Source organism: Talpa europaea (assembly GCF_964194135.1).
Source record: "Talpa europaea genome assembly, chromosome: 3".
In the NCBI taxonomy this organism is placed as follows: domain Eukaryota; kingdom Metazoa; phylum Chordata; class Mammalia; order Eulipotyphla; family Talpidae; genus Talpa; species Talpa europaea.
In genome coordinates, this window is record NC_140069.1 from 34,856,963 (window position 1) to 34,884,877 (window position 27,915).

General features: G+C 37.9%; 1 protein-coding gene across 1 annotated transcript in view; it reads left to right on the plus strand.

The window, feature by feature from the left end:
* PIP4P2 (phosphatidylinositol-4,5-bisphosphate 4-phosphatase 2) overlaps positions 1–10,961 on the plus strand; it is a gene marked incomplete at both ends in the record, with an annotated part of 41,135 nt that extends 30,174 nt beyond the window's left edge. The window contains 3 exons of the mRNA XM_084229149.1: positions 2,194–2,246; positions 10,519–10,609; positions 10,818–10,961. Of these exons, the coding sequence (XP_084085275.1) occupies positions 2,194–2,246; positions 10,519–10,609; positions 10,818–10,961 (288 nt within the window). The remainder of the gene's footprint in view (positions 1–2,193; positions 2,247–10,518; positions 10,610–10,817) is intronic.
* Positions 10,962–27,915: the final 16,954 nt, after the last annotated feature.

Here is a 27,915-nt window from a genome sequence, read left to right on the forward strand (position 1 = left end):
CAGTGAGAGAGACTTCAAAGTCTGGCAATAAAATTTTAACAGATTTAAAAAATAATAGTAAGCCAAGTTCATTTTAAAAGTATAGGTATTTGCATTCATTTGAATAAGTAAGACAAAATTATTTCTAATAATAGATGCTTTTCTGTTTTCAGTTTGCTATATCTAAGTAAGTACTAGGAGATAACAACAAAACCAGATTTGTTGAGTTGCTAATTGTATAATTTACTAATTACACAATAAATCCTTAACTGTTAGCTATAATTGAATTTACCATACATAATTTGGTGCTAAAATGAAGAACATTATGAAATGATAATATTGAACTAAAATAATCTTCTTGGATTGGTCATCTACAATAAAATCCTAGACCTCTTATGCCAGTGTGTTAGCCTTCAGGCCTGAATTTTGAGTTACTTTTCATTCAGGAGCTTCTTAAGTGCCTTCTCAATCACCTTGTTTCTTTTAGTTATGAGAAATTTGTTACATATAGATAAAACCTGAAATATTTTACAAGTTCAGCAGCTATCCGTAAGCTGATTACAAAAACATAAAAAAGTACTCAATTAGATTTCTATATTCTTTACTTTTTATGTTTTGTACCAATTTCTATATCTATATGAATACCTGCTTAGCACATGCATTATAACACTTTTACTATTAAGAATAAGCTTTGAAATAAGTTAGTTTGTTCCAAAATAAGTAGTAAAAGAAAGATTTACTGCTGCTTGAAAAAAATAGAGCCTTTTTTGGGCATTATCAAATGTTGAAAAATAATCATTTTGAAAAGAAAGTGAACCTTCATGTGAAGTTTCATTTCTAGTTATTTATCTTGGTACTCTTATATTCTTTCTGTGATTGAGAGAGATATTTTCAAAGATATCTAACTTCTATCAGGTTTGAAATATAAATGAGGCAAAGGAAGTCCAGGTAAACACAGTTTATTTGTTGTGGGTTTTTTTTTTTGTAAGCCTAATTATTAAAAATTATTAAAAAGAAAATTATACATTAGCTATTTTGTGAAAGTTGTCATCTAAGTTATATCTATAACCTCGTAGCATAACTTACTGAAGACCTGCTAATCCTGAAATTTGAGAGTTATGGAAAGAGAATGGGGTGACCAGGAATCCTAGACAAAAATTAACTTTAATAAAAGAAAAGTTGTTTTTCTGTAAAACTGTTAAATTACTTACAGAAACCTAAAATTATGAAGGAAATGTATACATTACAAGGAAGAAGATAGAAAGGCAAACAAGGTGAAAGGTGAGAAAGGTATTTTAAAAATATAGTTTATGATAAAAAAATTACTTTAAATTTATGTAGCACATTCTTTCCAAAACTTTACCTATTACCAGTAAAGTATTCTAAGTACCTGAATATTGATGCTATGAGGAGGTAGTCTGTTCTATAACTCACATTCACAGGGATGAAGATAAGGCTGTCCCATAGGAAAAGTATGTTTTATTACAGAAGCAAGCACAGAACAAAGGTAGTTTCCTGAGTTGAGTTCTGTCTTCACCTAATTTGTTTAGTTTATTTACTGTGTGGGATTCCCATGTAAATGGAGTAAACAGTTGCATTTTAATAATGTAACCATTCAAGTATTTAATAGAAGTCATTAAGATTTTTAAAAAATATTTTAAGAGGTCTTGTTTTTTTCTAAGAAAGCAATTCTTTTTTCATTAGAAAGTGTAGTCATATTCATTTGTTAATATTTTCAGTTTTAAAATGTAAGAATGTAAATGTTATCCAAAGTAGCTGCATCAAAATGATATAAGTTAAGCAACTATAGTTGCAGAACAAAATAGTTCTGAACAAGCAGGAAATATATAAAATGTAGGAAAGATTTAAATGAAAAACAACTTTGAAGTCACATAAAAAATGTTTTTATTCCCTGGGGGTGAACTGTGAGACACAGGACTGAAAGAAATGACCTGACATTCAGTTTTCAGTGTAAAACAAACTTAGATTGCGTCAGAACCTTGGGAAAATCATGGGAACTCTTTCCAAGGGGAATCCCAAACTTTACTTTCAGGAATGTGGAGCAGTGGTGGAGGGAAGAGCTCCTAGAACCTGTGAGAAGGGAATTGTTTCTGCTGTGGTCCCTGATGACCTTTGAACTGAAAGAAACATCTTATCAGATTGGATAGTTTTCACTTGTTTTTCTTTTCAATATCTTCTTTATTTATTTTACAGTGGATGGAACTGAGGTTCAACACTCTGGCAAAATGCCCACACTGCAAAAAAATGTAAGTTCCTTGTAGTTGGAAATACTATTGGGAAGTACTTCACAACAGCTTAGAGTTCAGAATTCTGACTTAAGTAGATTTTGATTTTAAGACATGCTGTGGGTTGAGTGCATGCTTAATTATTTATGCTTTTCAAGACTTAAGACTTTTTAAAAAAGGCATCTTTAAACTGCTTAATAAATTCAATTTTGTAATTAAAATGATTTGGTTTATCATTCTCTTAAGAGAAATCAGTTTCTAAGACAGTGAAATCACTAAAATTATCAGTAACCTGACAGAATTTTTAAATGTTGTAAGAGGTTACAATCTATTACAAATATCCTAAAATTTATTTTTTAAAAATGGACTGTAATATAGGAGAAAAATTAAAGTATTTGGGGTTTGTAGATAGGCAGTTGCTAGCTTTTGTCTTCTCCCCCACAGAAAGATTGCTGTATGGTGGCAAAGTTTATATAATTAACTATTCAGTCTATTTTTCCCTATTCCTAAATGATATACCTAGGAAAACAAAAAGCAATATAAAATGGGGTAAGATAGGTCATATTTTAATGAAAGATAATTTATGGTATCTATGTTAGGGGTTCCCTCAGTCACCCTGTTACAAGGCAGGGAGAGGGGCACCCTAGAACCCTGAAACCTGCCCACTGTAAATAGGTTCTGCCATCTGCTACATTAAGACAAAACATGCTCTAATGCATAAGACCTTAAATGGAAAGGAACTTTAATAAAACTAGTGTGCAACAAAAACAAGACAAAGAATATAGTTTTCAAATCAAGCACCTGCAGTTACCCATCCCCTCATGGGTAAATGTGCAGCCAAACAAGGTTGGCCCAAAGCAGGGCCACTGAGGCTTGAAAGCTTCCCGCAAGTCTAAAGCACGTTCCAGGGGGGACCCATAGAAAAGGGTCAGAAACAGCCAGACAAGTCTGGGAAGAAAAGAGCAAAAAATCAAAATCAAGATAAACACTGGAATTGTTAACCTCCCGAAGCTGCTAGTGCAGCTTCTTCACATGTCCCTCTGCTCCATGTGCCTCCTCCCAGTCTCCTCCTGGCTCTCCATCCTGCTTCCTTCCTTCTCCTGTCTCCTCTCCAGCTGCTTTTCCCTGCTCAGCTCCACCGTTCCTTGGGTGGGGCAGCAAATCTAGAATCTCTCCTTTCCCTGTGGACCACTGTTACAACCCCAAGATTCTGCGATTTTTCTAATAGGAATTAGAAATAATACTTAGAGTGAAAATATACAAAGCAAAATTAGCAAAAGAAAAAGGTAAAGTGTGCAAAATTAGCAAATTAGCAAAGTTAGCAAATTAGCAAAATTAGCAAAGTGTGCAAAATTAGCAAAGTGTGGAGGAAACTAGGAATATTTCAAGAGTCCTCTCTCAGATGTCTCATAGCATGGGCTTATTCCCTAGCAGTAAGTTGTTCTGTGTTACAAGTCTCATCAGAGACTCAGTGTGCGAGGTTTTTTTTTTTTTTTTTTTTTTTTAATTTTTGTTTTACAGAGGCATGTTATTTATTTATTTGTTTGTTTGTTTGTTGTTTTGTTTATACATGCACTGGGTACAGTCAGAAGCGCGGGAGGGTGAGAGAATTCACCAGAGACAGAGCGGGGAGCAGAGCAGGCAGAAGGACCGAAATACACTGCTGAGGGGAGCAGCGGGCGGCAGGAGAGGTCTGCGCGCCATGTGGGACCCTCCTCCGGTGGCCGGGGAGCAGCCGGGGATTGAACTGGCGCCACAGAGGCCGCGGGCAGCTTCTTAACGCAGCGCTCAACCGCTGAGCCACCGGGGAGGCCCAGTGTGCAAGTTTTTTTAATTGAAGCTACACAGAGATTCTTATTGTATAACACACACTAAAATTCTATACTCTGAGATATAATAGATATTATGGATGAATAAATATATAATGAATGTGATTCAGAATAAAACACATTGTTTGATAACTCTTGCCAGGTAGGGAATGGGGAAAATTTTCTTCTGGAATTCTAACTTTCCAGTCACAAGCCAACCTTGCAAGCAGGTCCCTCTAAGGATTGCAGTCTTAAACCTGTTGTATTAACTCTGCATCTATTTTTGTAATACTTGTTCTCCAGTGTATATGTGAATTATGACTTAAACAAAGGAAATTTAACTAATTGATAATTCAATTTTTAAAATTGAAAATAAGAGTTTGTGGTTTAATTATTGTAATCTTTATCATGATATAAATGCCTTACCTATTTTGACAGTTGAAAAATTCTGAGAATATTTTCTAGGAGTGCAAAAAGTATCTGAGAAGTAGAGTACATGTAATGGAGTATCTCCATATATCTATGCTAGATCTGATTCCAACTAAATATAGCTCTATGATAATGTGCTTTACAGCATATTTCTAGCTTCAAAGGCATATAGATAGCTCCTTTTTTGTGAAATCAGTCATTTGAATTCTTTGTTGAATCTCATAGACATCTGCATACAGAGCAACACAGTGCATCACCCCAAATAAATACACAGGACTCTATGTATTTGAGGGACATCCCCAAACACATGTATGTGAATGACTCATAATTCTGTGTATTAGCTGTATTTTCATGAAAATGAAGAAAAATAAATTGCAAATGTCTTCACCAAGAACATGGTATTAAGAAATTTTATAGAGGGCCTCCCCAGTGGCGCAGTGGTTGAGCGCTGGGCTGCGAAGCTGCCCGCAGCGCTGGTTCGATCCCCGGCTGCTCCCCGGCCACCAGAGGAGGGTCCCACATGGCGCGCAGACCTCTCCTGCCACCTGCTGCTCCCCTCAGCAGTGTGCTTTGGTCCTTCTGCCTGCTCTGCTCCTCGCTCTGGCTCTGGTGAATTCTTTCACCCTCCTGCGCTTCTGACTGTACCCAGTGCTTGTATAAATAAATAAATAAATCTTTAAAAAAAAAGAAATTTTATAGAAAATTAAAAAGGAGAGACTTCTGGTGGTTAGCAAGATTGTATACTGAGCATAGTGATAGTTCCTTTATATACACACATATATGCTACCTCTAATCTCTACAACGATCCTGGAGTGCTGAAATTTTCCTCCTTTTACTGATGAGGAACTATTAAAGGGGTTGAGGATGTTGCCCACATGATTTTCTTGGTTAATTATTTCAGCACAATGATAATATTTTGCTAATAATAAAGAAGTATTGAGTCTCTAGATGCTTTTTGATTGGTTAAAATATCACAAGATAGTATATTGATATGAAGAAGAATTTGTATCAAATTGTTAAGGAACATCTTGCATAGATATTCACAGTATAAATGTCATTCTCAGGACTCTTTATAGAATTGGAATCATAATCTCAACATGGGAGGACACAGGATATTCAGTACTTATTTGAGCAAAGATGTTGTTATCACATGAACACTTTTGATTTGTATCTAGATTTCTTTTCTCTTTGAATGTTTTCTTGATAATAAAATGTGAGTCATCTGTTGAAGAGTCTGAGATAGAATTATATTTCTTTAAATACAAATATTAAATATACTAAAATTATTTTTAATTTATTAGAGTTACTAAATTACCATGAACTTTGTCTGTCATTTTATCTCACAAACCATGTGGAAGAAAGCTCCATTTCCTCCAGGGCTCCAGAGACTAAGCATGTTCATATATCACTGTTTCTTACTCATGCAGTCACTGGTACTATTGTAGCTAAATGTTAATTTCTCTTTTAATTGGAAGCTTGTTTCTCTTTTAATTGGAAGCTTGTGCCTGACCCAAGAGGTAGCTTTAGAATTCTGAAATACATTGTGAACTGTGTTTTCATGTAGATGTTATAATAAGCCTAAGACTATTAGAGATAGCAGTTTAATCCATGATACTTAGTATTGAACTTCTTCTCCATCACTGATGTACTACGCCTTAGTGGATCACCCCCTACTGTTTTATATCAGACTCCTCCTCTTAAATGTTATATGCTTTTATAATTATCCATTAATTCAGTGAACAGTCCTGTGCTAACTATTAGGTGATTAAAAAAAAGAAAGAAAGAACCTTGATTCGGTGAATTTAGTCTTGTAGGTGTAGGGGAAATAAAATAAAAATTAGAGTGTTTTGAGTGCTTTGAAAGAGGTATGACCATATGACCATGGCGCGCAGACCTCTCCTACTGCCTGCTGCTCCCCTCAGCAGTGTACTTCGCGCGTCTGCCTGTTCTGCTCCCTGCTCTGGTTCTGGTGAGTTCTCTCATCCTCCCGTGCTTCTGACTGTACCCAATGTATAAATAAATAAATCTTTAAAAAAAAAAAAGGAGGTATGACCAGCATACTCTGAAGAGCCCTTAATCCAAACTGGAGGGATGGGGAATGTGAGAGAAGGCTTCTAAGAGGGAGGGATTTATGAGCAAAGTTATTAAAGATAAGAGGGAATGATGTGAAAAAGAGGGTGGGATGGATTCTTGCAGGAGGTGCTACCTGTGCAGAGGTGTACAGTAGAGTCACCAGGTTGATGTGCTGTTAAGGAAGTGAATGACTTAAACGTAAAGGGAGATTGGGGTCAAAGATGACCTTATATCTGAGAGGCTGTGGAACCAGTCAGTAAGATAAGGAAAGCAGGATCTAGGAGAAATGTGTCTGGGAGAGAGATGATGAATTCATTTTTAATGTGTTAGAGATAGACTGTAAGGCTTACTAGATTAGCTAAGTCATCATCCCTTGAAAATCACTTCCAACTGTCTGCTTTTCAAACCACATGGATCAATATGGCCATGACCTCTCCCTTACTCTACCAGGATAAATAAGAGCCAAAAAAGTTCTATATTGATTAGCTCTTTACAAATGTATAGTTGTATGCTTCAACTAAAACCCTTGTTGATGCTCTATTTTCTGTCAAATTTTATCAATTTATCTGTTGTTGATACTCTTTTTTGTAAGTGTCCTTGATGAATTCCCTCCCCCATTCTCCAAAATAGTTATCTGTTCTTAGGACTTTGAACTCCCTGTTGTGTTGTGGGTGCCAGAGTTGTATGGGTGCCACAGTGATCCCCTCCCACAGGGCAGCTTCTTGGTCTCAGTGTGTCTTACGCTCTCATGTCCACTTCCACTCAAGGGTATTTTTAAGCACTAGAAACAATGCTGGGCATAGATGTGAGCAGTTGATGTGGGGTCACAGGCTCAGAGTTGTTTTCTTTTCCTTCCTAGCAGAGTCTTATCCTGGGGTGTCCACTCTCACTGTTGGTAAATGTTCAAGCTCTCGTGTGTTCAAGCATTTCTTTGCAGAGATGCCAGATGTTTTGGATCCTTCAGCCTGGGCTTCGAGTAGTGGCCCCTCTAGAGAGGTCCAAGCACTCTGACCCAATTAAGGGTGTAGTTTCTGTCTTACGAGCCAAAGACTCAACCCAATAATCTTTGCCCAATAATCTTTGCCCCTACCTCTCCAGCTCTCCAGCAGTATACCCTCCATCCTGGGTGCCTGTTTGTGCACCCCTCTGTCCAGTGCTGGGTCTTAGGAACCCCGATGTTGGTGTGTGCCCCAATCAGTTGTAAGGGGGCTCTGCACAGCAACTACTCTTTTGTGTTGTACTACCTGTTATTACTCTAAAAAAAATTCAATTAAAATTTTTCCCACCCCTTTTTGCCTTACTGATGCTCTTAGTATTTGTTGTGGTTGTTAGTTTTCCCCTAGGGTTTTTTTTTTCAAATTTTATTTTTATATTCCCCATACAATTGCAACCCTCTTATTTTGACCCCAATCTCTCCTTTCCCCGCCCCCTCCCCCATAATGTGTCTCTGGTTTGTAGTTGTTTGTTGATTTTGATTTTTTCTTTCTTATATTCTTTTTCCTGGTCCCTTATTTAGGTTTTCTAGATTCCTGCTATGAGTGAGACCATCCGGTATTTTTATTTTTCTTTCTGGCTTATTTCGCTGAGCATGATCCCTTCCAGCTCCATCCATGTTGCTGCAAGTTGCATGTGTTTATCTTTTTTGAATGCTGAGTAATATTCCCTGGTGTATATGTACCACATCTTCTTGATCCAGTCATCTATTTTTGGGCATTTGGGTTGTTTCCAAAGCTTAGCTATTGTAAATAGTGCTGCTATAAACATAGGGGTGCAAGTGCTCTTTGGAATTGATGTTTCTGTGTCCTTTGGGTAAATACCTAGGAGTGGAATTGCTGGATCATATGGAAGGTCAAGAAATCTCCACACAGCTCTCCATAGTGGTTGGACCAGTTTGCACTCCCACCAACAGTGCAGAAGAGTTCCTTTTTCTCCACACCCTCGCCAACATTTGTTGTTGCTAGTTTTTTTAATATGTGCCATTCTCACTGGTGTAAGATGGTATCTCATGGTAGTTTTGATTTGCATTTCCCTGATTACAAGTGATGTTGAACATTTTTTCATATGCCTGTTGGCCATTTGTATTTCCTCTTTGGAGAAGTTTCTTTTTAGCTCTTCTGCCCATTTTTTGACTGGATTATTTTCTTTGTTTTTGTTGAGTCTCATCAGCTCTTTGTAGATTTTTGTGATCAGTCCTTTATCATTAGTGTTGTCCCCTCGGGCTTTTGTTAGCTTTGTTAGTTTTGTTAGTTTTGTTAGCTTTGTTTTACAACAGTTTTATTATATCTGGAGAAGCCTGGAGTCTTCACTCTGCTATCATCAAGTTACCTTTCCTCTTACGCTCTCAGCCTTCAGACCCTCTACTCTCTGTCTCTGAAATGATTGAGACTCTCTGTGAACTCCCTTGTCTTCATACTTCTTATCTATGAGCCTGTTTCTATCTATGTTGATGCTAAATCATCTTCTCAGAGCGATGCAAGTCTCTTCAAGGAGTATCGCTTCATTTGACACTGACATCCTATTACTTCCGGAGTAAAGTGCCATCAGTCCCAACTAGGCCAAAATTCACATCCCAACTGCAAGTCCTAATATGTCTGTTCAGTCCTCCTCCTGCTTGTTTGCCCTGTGGTATTTGGCTTAATTGGCCATCCTATTTTTTTCCTTCAAAATGTGTTCATTTTTTGGTCCACAGCCATTTCAACTTGAATGTCCATACACATCTCAAACAAAATACACTCAACCCACTCTATAATCTATCTGTTGCATATTGATGAGCATATACTAATGTTATCCCATTTGCCCAGTTGACCAAGCCAGAAATGTGTATCTTTATTCCCCATATTTAAGTGGATATAAATCCTGTCATGTATGTTTTTTGACATGTTTTATTATGTTCCTTCACTCTTCCCATTTTAGTTCAGGCATGCAGTATCTCTCACCAGAAACTACTATAATAGCTTTCTAATTTGTCTTTTGGCCTCCAAACTTGTAACTCTATATTTACTAGAGTAAAGGCCTTCAAATGCAAATAGGATTTTAAGCTTTCTGGCTGCAAAAGTAAATCTTTTGGTAATTATCAAATTAATGACAGTGGCACACATTGTGTAGGCTCTATAACACCCGACGCTGTCATTTTCATTGTTATTCTAGTTTTGCCTATTAGTAACGTATGCAGTATCTTGAGAAAGGACACCTTTTACTTACTTACTTGGCTAAACTCCAAGATCAAATTCCAAACTTTATAGCAAGGTATATACAACCCTCTCAGTATAGGTATTTGTCTAACTTCTCTAGCGGTATCTTTGTTACGTGTTCTTATACCTCTACACATAGCCCTCTATGTCCCAGCCTTAATAAATTCTACTTCCATAATAGATTGTTTCTTGCTTCAGTCCCTCAGTCTCTTTCTGCTAGGTCTGGAGTGACCCAACTGTCTACTTGGAAATCACTTGCTTAATTTCTCAAATTAGTTGAAACGTCCTTTGCTTCTACTACTCACCTAGAGAGACCATCTCTGGAAGAAAGATTATTCTGCTGCTTGTTCCTTGAACAAAATTCTTATTTGTTCATGTTTGAACAGTGGTACTGCTACCAGCTAAGATGACTTACTCTCCATATATCATGTCTTTCCCTGTCCTTACACCCCACCTAATAAAGACTTCCCTGGCTATTTCACTGGAGAATTGTGCTATAAATAACACTGCTAGACACCTTCATTTTCTGGGTGCCCTTCATAATTCTAATGTTCCACAGGGAAGTGTTGTGAAGGGGAAGATTACTAATTTGGAGATGAATAGTTAGGTGTTTGGAAATCATTGCAGGATCTTTTCCTCTTGGAGATTGGCTATCTACATCTGTACCTTAGGAGGCCCTTTTATAACTCATATGTATCTGTTAGTAAGCCCATAGATAAGGTCTCACAAAGGTGAAATGGAGACAATTTATGTGAATGTCTAATATTTTCTTTTACTCTCATGAATTTGCAGCTCCTCAGTGGGTAGCGCACTTCCGCGAAGACGCTGCTGCGCATATATCACCATTGGAATGATATGTATTTTCATTGGAGTTGGATTAACTGTGAGTATTATGCTATTGTTAGAATTTTTTCTCTCAACTTTGTCAGTAGTAAATGATATAAGGCAACAAATATACCAATTCATATTTTTTAGGAATTTTTGTATCCTTGGGGATATATTTCATAAAATCACATCAGCCAAGACAAGTTCTCTGAGCAGATATTTTGTCAAGGTTTCTAACCTTTTGTTTTTATTTTGCTTTATTTTAGGTTGGCACCCAAGATTTTTCAAGGCGATTTCGGGCAACATATGTTTCTTGGGCAATTGCTTATCTCTTAGGTTTGATCTGCCTTATCCGAGCTTGTTATTGGGGAGCCATAAGAGTGAGTTATCCAGAACACAGTTTTGCTTAAGCTTATGTATGTATGATTCAGTTATGCAAGTGAGAGTATCTAGCAGTTCTAGAAAGCAACTCTGGACATCTTTAAATCATTTATCCTGATGGATTCCATTCTGGTTTATGTATAAAGTTTTAAGACTTTGGGAGTCCTTTATGAACAACTGTTCATTGCTCTACATTATCTGCAAATAGTTTGTTTTGCTCCTAGGTCTAAAACTCCAAATAATAAAGCTGTGCCCTCATGTTCTTTTACATTTCTTAAAGCTATTTTTGGTTTATCTCTAAACATTACATGTAACATTATTTTTTCATCATTTTTAAATCAGATATTTCATTACTTGCTGACCTGTGAATATTCCCAAAAAGTGTTTCTCAATGTTTCTACAGTAGTTTCACGTTTCTACTTACATTTTAATTAAACAGTATCAAAATTGCTTGCTTTAAAATCTAAGCAATATGCATTTTGCTTGAACTGCTTACTGTAACTTTAACCTAAGATCATAATGACCTAATTCAGGAAAAAAAAATTGAGTGTACCCTCAAAGACTTGACATTCTTGTCAGATAAAAACCATTTATAAATAGTGTATGCTTGTTTTTTGTTGTTTGTAGAAAGATACAATATTTTGGTAGTAATTTAAAATACAAGAATGAAAATATTTATTTGTCCACAGCTGGAGATAATGTTGGATAAATGTCTTTTCTCAAAGATCACAGGACTTTTGTCTTTCATTTTTGTCTATTTTTTTCTTTACCGGTTATGAGTGTTCTATAATAGATTTATGAAATTTAATGTTAATCAGCAGTGTGTAATCCTTTGTAGAGCCTGGAAGAAATATTTCACATATGTGTTTTATAATAATTAACCATTTAAAAAAAAAGCTATCTTTACATTGGGTTGTACGCCTTTTCATTAGATCATGGCAGATTTTCTTTATTGGGATAATTATGGACTACTCTGTGAAGGGAGACATTTTACATTAGCTAAAATGTTGATATTAGAGATAGTTACTATTAAAAATTCTTTTGAAATGTAGCTGGTCAGATAATTACCCAATATTCAAGAAAATAAATCAGAAACAAAAACAACATAGTTTTCTAAGAATTCACTACAATTTAAGGAATCAGCTCTTACACTGCCCGTCTTTGCAGTTTTGAAAAAGAAATTGCTTGAGAAGTAATGTTCTAAAGGCTTTAATGTAGCAGAATTAGAAAAAGAGATGATCTGAGTAAATTAATTGGCTATTTCAGGGATTAATAATAATATTTTAAATGATTTATGTTCCTAGTTGTTATAAAAATGTATTCATTGGAGAGTTTGGAGCAAAATACATGTAGACTTCGAAGAGTCAATGATAAATATATAAATGCAGTAGCTCAGGATTATATGTACCTTTGAAAACACACTAATAAAGATTATTGTTCAAAATTACCTTGTTCTACTCCATTTTTAGAAAATAAGATTTCTTGCAAATGGCCAACAGGCATATGAAAAAATGTTCAACATCCCTTATAATCAGGGAAATGCAAATCAAAACCACATTGAGATACCACCTTACACCAGTAAGAATGGCACATATCAAAAAAATAGGCAACAACAAATGTTGGCGAGGATATGGTGAAAATGGAACTCTCCTACATTGCTGGTGGGAGTGCAAACTGGTCCAACCACTATGGAAAGCTGTCTGGAGGTTCCTCAGTCTACTAAAAATGGAGCACCATATGACCTGGCAATTTCACTCCTAGGTATCTACCCAAAGGACACAAAAACATTGATTCAAAAGAGCACCTGTACCCCTTTGTTTATTGCAGCACTATTTACAATAGGTAAAACCTGCAAACAACCCAAATGCCCAAAAATAGATGACTGGATCAAGAAGATGTGGTAAATATACACAATGGAATATTATTCTGCAATCAAAAAAAGATAAAATCATGCCATTCGCAGCAATGTGGATGGAGCTAGAAGGAATTATGCTCAGTGAAATAAGCCAGAAGGAAAAAGAAAAATATCAGATGGTTTCACTTATAGCAGGAATACAGGGGAACCAAACAAGACATCAGTGTAAAAAAATAATAACAGTACAAAATACAACAAAGCAAAAACGGACAATTATAAATCAGAGACATACTGCAGAGAAGGAGGTGGGAGAGGGATCAAAGGGAGGGAGGGAGGAGCATAGGGGACTGAGGCGATGGTGCACGGATGCATTGGTGAAGGAAACTATGAAGCAAATATTGTTTAAAAAATGAACAATGATGTAAAAAATTTTTTTAATTAATTTTAAAAAAGAAAGAAGGGAAAAATAAAATATAACATTCTTCCCTTCAAGGAAAAAAAATAAGGCTTCTAAAATTGCCTTGAGATCTTATTCTAAAGGAGTTTTCATGTTAAAGAATGTATATAATATTCAGTTATGTAACATTTATGCTTTATCTAGTACTTTCATGGTTTCGTTATACATATTTTAAATCTCTTTGTAATATGCTTGATGTTAGGATTGAAATAATTTATTGCTTTTTTTAATGGTTAACTAGTTGTAATAGCATTGTACATTGAATATTCTTAGCCCATTAACTTGAAATCTCACATTAAATTATATGCTACATGATCATATTCCTTTTGGAAAATAACTCCATGCTAGCAGGAACTTTATTGGTCTAATCACTACTTTATCTCCAGTATTTAGAATAGTTCCTAGTATATATGTGCTCAATGGGTATTTGTTGCGTGAATGAATACATGATTGAATGAATTGGTATTTTAAATTCTTACATGCATTTGGAGCTGGATTTTATATTTTGTTTCAGTATACATAGGCAAATATTTATATAATCTTGTAGTAAGAAAACACTTTCCAAATAGAATTCAAAACCAGAAATCACTTAGGAAATGATTGATAAGACTATGATTAAATAAAAAAAATCAGCAAAGCCAAATGAGAAACTGTTGAAGATATTTTCAAAATAGTAGAGTTAATCTTCTTAAAATGGGAAAGATACTAAAGGTATGAAATAGCAATTTACAAAAGAAATATATAGTGAGAAACAACTTTTCCAACTCATTAATAGAGTCTGAGTTAAAAGATAACTATTTTTCACCTATCATATTAGCAAAGATTGAAAGAGAAATATTCCTGCAATGTTGGCCGTCTAGGAAAGCGCACACACATATTCTTTGACCTATTAATTCTGTCTGGAGTTGTTGATCTTGAAAGGTGTTAGAAGAGAACAAATATTTATCTACAATGGTATTTATAGCTCTCCCAGATGATTCTGAAGTAGGTTTTTCCTGGATCATACTCTGAGAAACATTGCACTATATTATACTGAAAATATTCACAGATGTTTACATCAACTTTCTCTGCTATTCACATTTTCTGGTAATATTTGAGTAAATACCACCATTTTTTTGGTTCAGTTTTTGTTTCAGTTTTGACCTAGCTGTACTTATGTTCTCATGTAATCAAGAAACCATAGCCATTTCCGTGTTCAGGCTTGTACAGATTCCTCCAAAATCTAAATTTGCATTTATCTGATGTGTTTTTTGGTGTGAATGTATGTAATAAGCAATGAAGAAAAAACCCTAGTGTTTGCCTTTCATATGCTAACATTTAATCTCTGTGTCATAATTCCCATGTTTTTACCATTGAAGAAGCCCAGGTTTAATCTGATGGAGCCAGCTGAAATCAGTCTATCTGCCTCCAAAATTTACCTTCTTTCGCTGAGCTTACTGTACTTTGCTTTCTAGATAACTTTTATACTTTTGTGCCCCCTGCCGTTCATTGTCTGTAACTCATCTGTGGAAAAAAAATGACGAAAGTATTTTCCCTAAGTATTCCATATCACCAAGAATAGAGTACCTTACTTTAAATGTATTTTTATGAATTTGATATATCCAACTTTCTTAATTTTGGAGAATTTCATGTTAACAACATATGATTAGATGTGTTTTCTCATAATTATTAAATTCATTGGAAGACTGTAGATATAGTAAAAAATGAGGAAGTTGATATACAGTGGGTTTTCACTATTATAACTTTTTCTTATAACAGCAATATCTGTCAAAATTATTTCTAAATTTATCACAAAGTATGCTAAATTTAGATACTAAAAGTTTTGTAAATTTTGATAAATGTACATATGTTTGAGATGGGATATTATGTAAAAAGCAGAAAAATTGGAAGGCTGTTTTCTTTTAGGGACTGGCGTCAGAGTAAGATATCAACTAAAGATCTGAGAAGTGAGTAGAGTTTGTAATTTAATAGGTAAGAGGTTTTGATCTATCACAGAAGCGATCATTTCAGGTATTGTCAATGTAACTGAAACCATTTAAGGTAACCTGCTAAGCGGAACTAATCACACATTGCTGTGACCAAATTTTTGAAAATACCTTGGGAGTCTTATGGTACTAGTGGTTAGATACAGAAATACTGAAAGCTCCCAGTATTCAAATATATTTTCTTGAAAAGCCTTACAACTGTCTGATCTTCCAACATCAAACATACCTTCAATTTAAGATATTGGACACATAATCTTGGAGAAAATGCATTAAACTTTTATTAGTTTTTAAGTCTTTAGTGAGTAAGCTTAGGAGATTTGTAGAGATTCTTTGGTTTACGTAGTACCTTATTTTCCTGCCTTATTTCTACACACCTTATTCCATCCTTTAAGTTTCCACCTACCATCTGCCATCCACAGCTCTCTGTACTCTCCTATAATCAATGCAGACATAAGAACCTGATTTTCATTCTAATCACTTGCCAGTGATTTAAATGTCAGTGTGAATGGCCTAATCTCTGGTCTAGTTCTTTGATTCCCTCAAGTCTCGTGACCTTCATCTTCACTCCACTTGTGCTTTTCATCTCTAACTGTAGGCTGCGCTGACACTTAGGAACCATTCCATCTCTGAACTCTATCACTCAGATAGCTACTCCTCAATATTGCTTACCTGTCACAGCTCTCTGCAAGTTCCCTAAGATCCTATTTGGAAATTTGAAAGTCTTAAAGTCCCTTACCATACTTCCATAGCAGATGCCTTTCCTGTGATCATGGGTGAGTTATTTCTTCTGATCATGGGTGAGTTATTGTGCCTTCTCCAGTCATCCCATCGCCTCATGCCTCCTGAAGGAATTGACAAAATCATTATTTCTGAGGTCCACCTGACTGCCCAAGTCAATTTTTACTTCTGATTCTCACACTCATTACTCCTCCCTTATTTTCTCAGTATGTACACTTCTATTTCTTCATGGTCCTTACCTGCCTTACTTCCAGTTTTCATATACATTGTTTGGGTTACTGTAAAAGCCTATGAACTGATCCCTCTGCATCAGTTGTTGAGTTGTCTGTTGCCTGTCCCTCCCCTCAATCCATTTTCAACATTGTTACTTATGTGACTCTTCTCCAAATGTATATGTGCCACAATCATACCCTATCTAAAAGCTTTCAATATTTCTCCATATCTTATACAGAAGACCCTTCATCCTCCTTCAGCCTAATGTGAGTCACTACCCAAGCAGTATTTCTCCAGTACTGAATTATGTGTGTTTTCTTTTTTTTAAAAAAAAAAACATTATTTATTTATTTAAATTTATTTATACAAGCACTGGGTGCAGAAGTGCGGGAGGGTGAGAGAATTCACCAGAGCCAGAGTGGGAGCAGAGCAGGCCGAAGGACCGAAGTACACTGCTGAGGGGAGCAGCGGGTGGCAGGAGAGGTCTGCGCGCCATGTGGGACCCTCCTCTGGTGGCCGGGGAGCAGCTGGGGATCGAACCCGCGCCGCAGAGGCTGCGGGTAGCTTCGCAACCCAGTGCTCAACTGCTGCGCCACCGGGGAGGCCCTATGTGTGTTTTCTTGGTGTTTATTGCAATTTCATTTCTGTATCCTCCTGCCTCTAAGGAAAATCCTTGTCGGTGGGATAAATTCCTTTTTTATCCATGAAAATCCTGCTCAGGCATTAGCTCTCCTGCCCATCCATGATCTCTTCTCTTTATTCCCAACCCCAGAACAGAATTATTCCTTTCCTTCTACTTCTATTACATGTACTCCTGTTACATATACTACCCTCTATTTTACTTATTAGTTTATAGCTACTATATCATTCCCTTCTTGCTAATTATGTGTCAGTCATACTAGTCTTATTTATGCTTGTTTTTGTATCCTCAGTATTTGGCACATCATAAACACAGGTCTTCAAAAGAATTTTATTTTTTTGCTTAGCTGAATTGAATGGCACCAAATGTCTCATACTTTTAAAGCATTGTTGTAATGTGTGTGTGTGTCCTCCATAAAATGCTTTGTAAATGGTGGATTAAATAAATGAGAGGCAGAATACTGGCAGGAGTTGGTAAACACCAGATAATGCTACCTCTTTAGCTTTTCCTGACTCTCCAGGTATTCAAGTAGTACCACCACTCTGGCATAAATGCACACTGTGAGTGCATTTATCTTAGTTTATTAAATTGGAATTCTCTATTTGTATACATACAGCTTCACTAGACAGTATATACCATGAGAACAGGTAACCAGTCTGTGCTCATAAACACTGTATTAACTAAATGGAAGGTACTGTGATGAGTTAAATGATATGAAAATATAATTGTAAATAAAACTTATACTTGCAAGTAACAAAATACATTAAATGCAAATTATTATCTCTGGGACTCCTATTTCCATTCTTGCTTTTCCTCATGCCTCCTTTTCTTCAAACTTTTTGAACCAAAATAGTATTTACTTAGAATGAGAAAAGCAATGCAATGACAAATTACAAATCTTAAAAAGCTAATACCATAAACATCAAATATCCAGAAAATTTCTTTAAATGATCTGAACCTTCCCTAATTTTCCCTGTATTTTTAAGCTTTATTTTTTGATTTCCTCTTTATTTGCCGACAAATCTGTACTGTGTTTTCTCTGCTGAGAATAAATTATTGGGCATTTTTTTCCATGTAATTAGTTTATTTTTTTATTAGTGAAAGTTTAAAAAATTTCAGTTTCATTTTTTTTTTTTTTGGTAGCAATGACATGGTAGCATGTAATTTTTTAAATGTTAAAATGAGTCATTTGAGTTTATGTGAGCTCTATAATTTCAGGACATTTTAAGTTTTTTGGGGTAGTGGCTCATCTTAAATACTTTTAAAATTACTCATTGACCTGTTGTAAAGTTTTTGGTGCAGTGATTTGAGTACCAGATGAAACTTAGAGATGCCAACATTTCATTTTAGATCAGTAATTAAACAAATTTTCAGTGAGATCTTCTGGTTCATTCCCTATCAATCAAATAGCCAACAGTCAAGGCGTCCATTATTACTTCTACCTAAAATTTTATATCTTTCAATAGACTAATTTTGGTTGATCTGAATTTTTTTCTTCCAATTCACTTTTTTGGTTATAATTTCTATGGATTTCACATAGTAATATGTACAAGATAATTTTATTGTATAATTACATAATTGTATATAACTGTATATGTTGCATTGTTAAATATATTCTGGGAAAAGAAAATTTTTATTTTGACTAGATTGATGAGAACTGAATTCTGCACTTAAAATTTTCTACACTTGGGGTTGGATTTATTGACTGAACTGTCCACAGACTTCTGTTGCCTCACACCAGAGGACATGTTCATACCATGACACCTCCTTTGATCTTGCTCTTTTAATCTTGAATGCCAGGTGAGTTGTCTCAGTGGGTGGGAGCCATTTTATCAGTTGGAAGCCATTTCTACACCATAACAGCCAGCAGTAAGTTCACTGCACGGATATTTTTGTAAACCTCCACATCTTTTAAAATGGTAAATCCTATCATATTCTCCACTCCATTTAAACCCTTATGCTTCCCTTTACTCTTACAATAAAATTCAGCCTACAAAACTGAATGATTTCAGTTCTTCCCATGACTTCAAACTCATCTTTCACATTCTCTTCTTGCATACTATAGCCCAGCCATACTGGTTTTGTATCATTTCCTGGAATATGTCACTTGATTTCTTCTCACCCCAGGGCATTAATACCTACAGTTCCCTTTGAACTCATCCTCCTATACATTAGCCTTCAGGTTGATCTCATCAAGATTACCACTTTTCAGAGACACATTCTTTCTTCAGTTACCCCATTCCTGACAGACTTTCTTTGCCTTTATAAGTCTCCTTTGGAGGTTATTCACCTTTTTAGTTCTTTCTAAATACTTCCTTTTGTAATGCATAAGTTTTCTTGATCAGCATCCCTCATCTCATTTTCAATATTTCTATAATACGCCTGTGATGTATGTGTAAGAATATGTTGTATATGTATATATCTGTATGGATATGTTGTACCTATATATTAGCTTTTTGGAATCCTCAAGTATCCTATTATAAGTCCCTACTTTAAGTCCCAATCTGAACTCATCATTTCCTCCCATAAAGCTTTTCTACCTCTTGTATTCTTGCCTTAATATCATTGCCACCACTTACTTTCCCATATCAGAAAACTGCCACCCTAGATTCTCCTCTGATTAGTCCCTTCCATCCAATGTCACTAAATTGATTTTATTTCAGCAACCTCTCTCAGAATCACTGGCCTCCTTAGCTACTTAACTCAGACATCATTTCCGGAGTTACTGTAAATGAACTCAAGAAAACCTTCCTGAGACCTGTTTATCATCGCTACATGATCCTCTCCTCGAACGATGTAGCCTCCACTTTGCTGTCATAATAACCTTGCAAATATTCACTTTTGAGCTCTGGATTAAAATCCTTTAAAGATAATACTTCAAAGACAAACTATAAAAATTTAAAATCAGATTCGTGGCCCTCTCTCTGCTTCATTTTCCTGCAACTGTCTCCCCAATTCCAGCTACTTCATACTAGACAAGTCTTCACTTTGCACATCCTTCCTCCCTTTTACTGTTTTCTTCCCTCAGTCACTGACAACAAAATAAGCATCAATAGCTCTGAAAAGTCTCATATTCTTGAATTGAAGGTCAATTTACAGTTCCCTTGTACCGTATTTCCAACCTGAACGTTTCCCTGTCCCAGTGCTTAGCACAGCCTGTCAGAAAACTGTTCCTTAATGCTAACGCAGCCTTCCAGGCTGTGAGCTCAAAGAAAGTGCAAAAAGGAGTCAAAAGAATGGAGGCAGAGGGCCTCCCTGATGGCGCAGCGGGTTGAGCACAGCTCTGTGACGCTATCTGCAGCCTCTGCAGCGCTGGTTCTATGCCTGGCTGGCCAGGGAGATACCCACATGGCGCGGCAGACCTCTCCTGTCTCGCCCGCTGCTCCCCTCAGCAGTGTATTTCATCAGTCTGCCTGTTCTGTTCCCTGCTCTGGCTCTGGTGAATCCTCTCACCCCCTGCATTCTGGCCTGCACCCCAGTGCTTGTAAAAATAAACAAATCTTAAAAAAAAAAATGTTGTTGGAGACTGAACATCACGAATTCGGATTAGGATGCAGTTACTTCCACCGAAATCTAGTTCCTCTCAGCGAGGCCATTTGCGACGTTATGTATTCCTAGCTTGTGTCAACTTTTCTCAAACCCCGCACTTCCCGCCAACCCCAATCCCACCAGACGCCCCCGGCGCGCGGCGCGTTTCGGGGAGAGCCGCGCGCACCCTCCGTTCCGCGGGCCGCTCTGACGGGGAAGGACTCAGTCGTCAGCGCGCGGCGGCCTCGCTCACAGAGGCGGCCTCGCTCACAGACGCTGCCTGGAGCCCGCCGCCCGGCCCGCGCAGACGGCCCGCCTGACGCCTCAGGTGCTCGGGCAGTCAGGGCCGCCGACTGGGGTACCGAAGGCTGTTCATGCGGGCGCGCCCCACCCAGGGCGAGCCCGCAGCACCTCGGAGCGGCCACTCCCGGCCTCCTCAAGCCGCACGGCCCCCTGAGGCGCCGCGCCCGCCCCACCCCCCCACGCCCTGGGCAGCGCGTGCCGCCGGTTTAACGGTTTCGGCCCCGCGAGGTCGCGGCCGCGCCCACCGCCCGGTGCCCAAGGCCCCGCCCCGCGCCCGTCGCGTGCCCGCCCCGCGCCCCCCACAGCCCTTCGGCCCCGCCCCCCGCGCCGCCCTCACCTCGCGGGCCGCGAGCTGACGCGCGGCGGGAGCCGTTCCCCGACGGGCAGCGGGGCGCTCGGCCGCCGCGTCTGGGCTGAACGTGGCGACGCTGCTGCCACGAAACCCTCCCGGATCTTGAGGCGGTAGGTCGTCGCGAGGAGGAGCCGCTCGGGCGGGCCACAGGGGGGCCGCGGCGTGGGCGGGCGCTGGTGGGCGCGTCCCCGGGGCGGGACCCCGGAAAGTTCAGGGGAGAGAAGCCCTGGGGTTGGGACCCAGCAGTCGCCGCCGCTGCTTGCGCGCCCGTCCCCCCCTGGCCCCAGGTCCCCAGGGAGGGTGGCAGCGCTTGTGGGGTGTGTGGGGAGCCCGCACCTCTGAAGGGACGTGGCTGGAGTGGGCAAACCCGCGAGGGAGCACAGGCCGAGTCACAAATGCTGGAGAGAGAGTAAATACCCCAAAAGGCTCCCCACACTTCGCCCCCAACAGAAGGAGGCTCGGTCCTCTCTGTCCCGGCTCCTGTTCCCCGGTAGTAGGATAGTTGGAAGGTTAGCCCCCCACGCCTTGTCCAGATAAATAATAAACCGATACTCACATGAAATTATTTAACAAGAGAAAACCCAGAAAGGGAAAAAAAACTCTAGAGAACACGTGTGATCAATTCCCAGAAGAAAAGCAATTTTTTGAAGCTATTACCCCTAACTTATGTAGCATTTGCTGGGTTTTTTTTTTTTTTTTGGTTGTTAGTTGAGATATAGTTGACTTATAGCCTATTATGCGTCAGGTGAGCAGCATAATGATTCACTATCAAAAGTTTTGCTGGCATTTTAGGCAAATCTACAAAGGACAGTTGAGGTACAGTAACTACAAGCGCTCATTACAATGCAGTTTTAATCCCATCAAAATGTTAAGTTATATTTGTTCTGAAAGATGCTTAGAACGTCTTAGAGCTCAGCACAGAGCAAAACTGCCTGTTTTTTTCCATCTGCCTGTTCTTTTGGTCAGTTATTAAGAGAAGACATGAAATAGAAATTATGACGGTACTCTCTTGGCTTATAGTGGACAATATAACTTTAAGTTTTAATTTTCCCTGGCTGTGACTGCCTGATTTGTGGACTATAGAGTATCTTTAATCACCTAGGTCCTAGTTGGTTTATTTCTTCCTCCATATTTATTTGATGTTACTTTTAGTTTGTCAGTATCAAATTTTTAAAATACAAGCAGCATTTGGTTTCAAGAAATCCTAACTTTGTAAAGGTAATATTTTGAGGTTGAAAATAGTATCTGGTTATCAATGTGGGAAAGCAGCATGGATTGGATGAAAGTATAGTCTTTTCACTTCTTCACAGCTGCTTTAATTTTGTGAGATCTTCTTAACTGCAGCAGAACCTTGTACACTTTCTAAGGAAATCTAGAGGTTGTTGGAAATTTGAAGTATAGTATAGCCAGCTTGTAAATAGAGTACAAGGTATGCTGCTTATGTTGTGACCTCAGATTAGTATGGCACTGTACCTACAGAATGAGGGAAGCATGCAACCTGTAACTGTAGGCTAAATGATTTAATCAGGCATTTTGCGCCTCTAGCCTCTGTGGCTATCACACCTGCCGCCTTTAGCGTGTTAACCCAGAAGGCGCAGGGGCCTGATTGTGGACACCTGGAGCTTGGGTTGGTACGGATGCATAACCTGCTTCTAGAGGTCAGGGCTATTAAGGGCAGCGTCACTCAGAGGTGGATGGACGCATGACTACGGAAGAGGAGAGACCATGAAGGAAAGCCAGATAGAGCCCAGAGAAAGAGTTAAGATTTGTGGGGGGCAGGGAGGCTAAGCCCCTCCCCACTCCTTATCCCTTGCCAGCTTTGCCTCCCTCCTTGCAGGCCAGCCTCCCTGCCTGTTGAGCCTGTGTACCTAGTTCCCTCAGAGCTTTAAAGCCTGAAAAATCCACTGAGAGCTCTGGGACTCTATCCATCTACCTGAATCCATGGTGAACCTGCTCTGTGCTTGCTGGCACTAGAGTAACTTATTTAGTATTTTACTAAAAATTGTAAATTTAGGAAGTAGAAAGTATTAGCACATTTCTATTCAGTAAGGTTATATATAAATGACCCATGTCAGACAAGCAATGTCTACACAGACTAGTGGAGAGTCAGATGTCTTTCTTGCCAGAGAGGCAAATTTAGAGACGATGAACTAAATAGTTAAGTCTTCATTTGTAGCATTTATTAGTAACATGAACTTCCAGCATGTTTCCTTTTCTGAACCTTAAGTTTGGCATCTGTACAGTGATTAATATTTTTCTTCAATAGTTAACGTATGGGTAACATTAAATATATATAAATTTAGAATCAAATAGGTCCTCAAAAAAACGAGTCTTAATTTAAAAAAAGGAACGTTATTTGTTGAGTAATAAGATTATACCCAAATTGGTCAGTATATGTGCTAACTATTCCATTGTACTCTACTATTTTAGAAAATTCTAGGTTAATAAGTAATTTCAAATTTCAGAATTTGAAATTTGAACCTTAGAATTTGGACCTTAGAAATTTGAATCTTAGAAATTTGGACCTTAGAATTCATACAAAGTCTCCATATAGATAATATATCCACATTCAAGTAAATATAAAGAAAGGAACCTAAGATATTATTAGTTTTGCTAGCTTCAGAATAGCAATTGTAATTAAACTTTCTGACTTGGAGACCAACACACTAGTCATTCTACTTGGCTTTTATGTTGATTTGTTAAAAATGTATAAACTTGGGGGAAAAAAAATCTTTATTCAGCCATTTCTCAGCATGTATTAATACAATGGGTCAAACTGTCCTTTAAAAATACCTGTACTATAAAACTGTATGTTAAAAAGACAACTTTATGATATGCATGCCAATTACCACCCAGTATTGCACATAAGATTGTTTCTTTTGCAACTGTTGTCCTATACAATAGTTGATATTACAAATGCCACTCTCGATAGTGCTGGTAACTGCACAGGGAACTTTTGGTAGCTCTACATTTGTTGAGTGTAGCAGGTTTATAATTTAAGACTGAAGTTATTTTATATACTGATTTGTGGTTAGTCTGTTGTTTTTTAAACTAAGAATAAGGCTTGGTTTGTGGCATCTAGTCCTTCATAGATTGCAGTCTTGTGAATCACTTTTGTAATAATAATAACTTGCCTTTGCCATTAATAATGCTTTATTTAATGCATGATGGTGTCATGTAGTGTGCATTATAATCTCAGGTTTATTCTCCATAATAATCAGTCTCTGCATGCACAGATTACTTTCTCAAAACCCTATAAAAAGATTACTCTGGCACAGTCTTTTCTAATTTCCTTAACTGATATGGTTTATATACCCAGTGTTCTTGCTGTAGTTTTCCTACTACAGATTGAGAGAGTAGGTGGTACTAAAATATTTTTTTGTTTGTTTAAAAGTGCTGCAAATTCATATAATAGCTCTGTAATTCCACAACTCTTGAAAATCCCTAGTTTGAATACTGTGAAATTGCATTGATCAACTAGCATGACTTTACAACCTACCAATTCAGTTTCAGCTAAGTATTGAAAAAACAAGGAAGTATGTGCCAAAGTACTGTATTGTATTCTGATCCACTAGTTACATACGGGAAATTACTATTATACATCTCTGTTTTAGGATCCTAATTAAAATGCTTATCATTGAAATACCAATTAACAGACAAAGCTAGATAGATGTTAACTGAGAGTTCTGGCTTGCTTTTATCCAAACTTAAGGAAAAAGTGCTTAGTTATCATTGCCAACTTTGAAGGATTATTTGTAAGTTTTTGCTGTTAACATTTGAATTATGTCCAGTGGTATTCCTAAATAGGTGCTTATAGGGTAAATAATTGTCAGGCTTTTCTGCCCTCCCGCCATTAGGATTGATGACGGATCCCTGTGCTCCTGAATGCATGCCTGATGGCGGCCACCTGAAGTAGGGTTTGGGCATGCATAGATGGGTACACCTGGGCTAAGACTGGGCTTATGGGGGTGGCATCACTGGGACTCCAGCAGAGCAAAAGAGAGACCAGAGGAAAACAAGAGAAGAGAGCAGAGAAGCAGAGGCTGGGAGAGAATACCGGAGAGCCCAGAAAGAGTGAGGACTCGCAGGGGGCTGGGGGGCGTGCCAGCCTCCCGGTCCTCCACCCTCCCCGCACCCGTGCCTGCCGTGTACCTGGTAAACTCAATAAAAGCCTGAAACGCCAGGTCGAGGGCTCCAGATGTCGAGGGCTCCAGATGCCTTCAGCGGTCTCCTGGGGTCATAGAGATTCTGCACTGTGCCTTCCTGCCACTACAGTGCTTTAGCTTTCTTTGGAGCTAAAAGGGAGGGGGGGTATTAAACAATGCTTTATGCTTAGGGAAATAGTCACCTAGATTAATGATATACTTAAGATCACATGGTTACAATTGTTTCTGAATGTGGTGGCATAAAGTTAAGTGGCATTTTACTTATGACTTTGTCTTGATAGGTGTCAAATTTGGAAAACTTGTCTCTTGTTCAGTATCAGATGATTTTAGTTACACTGCTTAGGAAGTATTTAAATTTAAAGCTTTCTGTAGTAAAAACTATTGCAGGTCCTAAAATTCAAAGGTAAATGAGGTCTAAATTTTTTGGCCTCAAGTAACTCAACAGTCTAATCAATAGGTATATAATATTCTTACTATGGGAAATTATAGAAAAATTAATAAAATACAGTAGGGATCACTGGAGGAAGAACATTAGGAATGAAAAATTAGTACAATTATATTTTATTAGTATCAACTATTTGTTAGGAACTAGAGAACTCATTGTAAGTTGTTTTATTTAACATTACTTATTGAGACAAAGATATTTTTATTCTTTTTTTAAAGATTTATTTATTATTTATACAAGCACTGGGTACAGTCAGAAGCACAGGAGGGTGAGAGAATTCACCAGAGCGGGGAGCAAAGCAGGCAGAAGGACTAAAGTACACTGCTGAGGGGAGCAGCGGGCGGCAGGAGAGGTCTGCGCGCCATGTGGGACCCTCCTCTGGTGGCCGGGGAGCAGCCAGGGATCGAACCGGCGCTGCAGAGGCTACGGGCAGCTTCGCAACCCAGCGCTCAACCGCTGCGCCACCGGGGAGGCCCCCATAAAGATATTTTCTATGGAAGTAGCAATAGTTTAACCTTGGTCTTGGATTATTAATAGCAGTTTGGAAGAGCAGCAGAGAAAGTGAGGGAACTCTAGTCAGAAGACTTAAATGTACAGTTATTATGGGGAAGCAAAATAACATTTTTGAATTCACCAACTTACTGAACACCCACTGTGTGCTATATGTTTTGTACTATACACTAGAGCTATACCTTAGTGATAGAACTGTAATTTAATAGTCAGATAATCGATAATTTCAACTAGTGCCATCGGTACCATAGGGAATGAGGGGTGCTTTGTAAACACATAAAAAGGGTACTTAATCAGAATTTTAACAGTTCTCCCTGGGTATGAGTAAATTGAAGCTAGGTGGATTATAGAGTGTTGGCCAGAAGCAGGTGCATGGGCATAGCTATTACTTCCTAGGCTTGTGATCTTGGGCAAGGTACCTAATTTCCCTAACTCTTATCTATATGAGATGAGTTAAAAATAATAAAGCTACTATATATTGAACTCCTATATACCAGGAATTCTGCTAATATTTTACAGATTACCTAACAGGTAAAGGCAATTGGTTTCCATACAGTTATGTAACTAGGTAATAGTACCATGGAATGAACCCATGTAGTGCCTGGTTCTGAATGTTAAATATTATTACATAGGTAAATGGCTTGCTCTGCATGGAATATGGATTCTGGCTTCTGTTTCTATTCTTAATAACTCAGGAGGTGATGGAGAACAGGAGGGCTTTTTTTTTTTAATAAGGCAGAATTGTGTGTAAAGGGATCATAATTTGAAGAGAAAAGAGACTGAAATCACCCTTTGTTCAGCTAATGCTTATTTTATATCTAGTTTTATTTTAGTTGTAGGAAACTAAAGAGAATAAAAATTATTCTTCACTTTAGAAGAATCTGTCACTTTTGCCTGGTATGGAACGAAGACAAATCAGCCATTATAGTATTGAACTCTGATGTTCTCTAAATGCTATAATGTAGACATACTCACTGTATCCTATGAACATAAGGGGAAGGGAGTATTTATACTATATATAAATGGAACAAAAAGTTGTGGTGGGAATGAAGAAATAGATTTTAGAGATATTTAGATAGAAGCAGAATGGGCAGAAAATGGAGACTGATTATAGTGAGGGGGTTCAAATACAGACCTTTAAATTGTAGGTGTCTTTAAGGGTGATCTGAGGAAGTTGGTGATGTCTTTAGGCTTGAAGGGGATAGGGATGGTAAGGAGGAAATATCTTCAGAGTCAAGGTAATGAATTTGATTTTGGTGCCATTAGAAATTTGAGTTGCCTGTGATAAAATATCAGCGGAAATATCTTTAGGCAATTAGAAAAATAGAATTGTCACTTAAAAGATGTATGCTGGATGTATAAATTAGAGCATGTGTATCATGTGGATAGTTCAATCATTGGTATAAAGTTAGTAGGAGTACCAAATCCAAATATGATAGAATCCCTTTAATTGCAGTAAAAGAAAAAAAAAATCAGCTAAGGAAGTTAGAAGAGATAGCCAAAGAAATGGGAAACCAAAAGAAGAAAGTAAGGGAAGGTAAGGGAGGGAGGTCAGTGTTTTAAAGAGGGAAAGCTCAACTTTGACAGATGCTGTACAGGCATATAAAGTTGTTACATATTGTCTTACATGCTGCTTTTGTGTTTGTTTTCCACCCTAACTTGAAGAATAGGTCTTTTCCAGTGAATGTTGTGATTATTTGTTATGTATTAAAGCATTTTGATTACCTTATCCAAAAGATAACAAATTTGCTTTTCCCTCCTAAAGTATGGAACCTCAAGGTCTTTGTGATA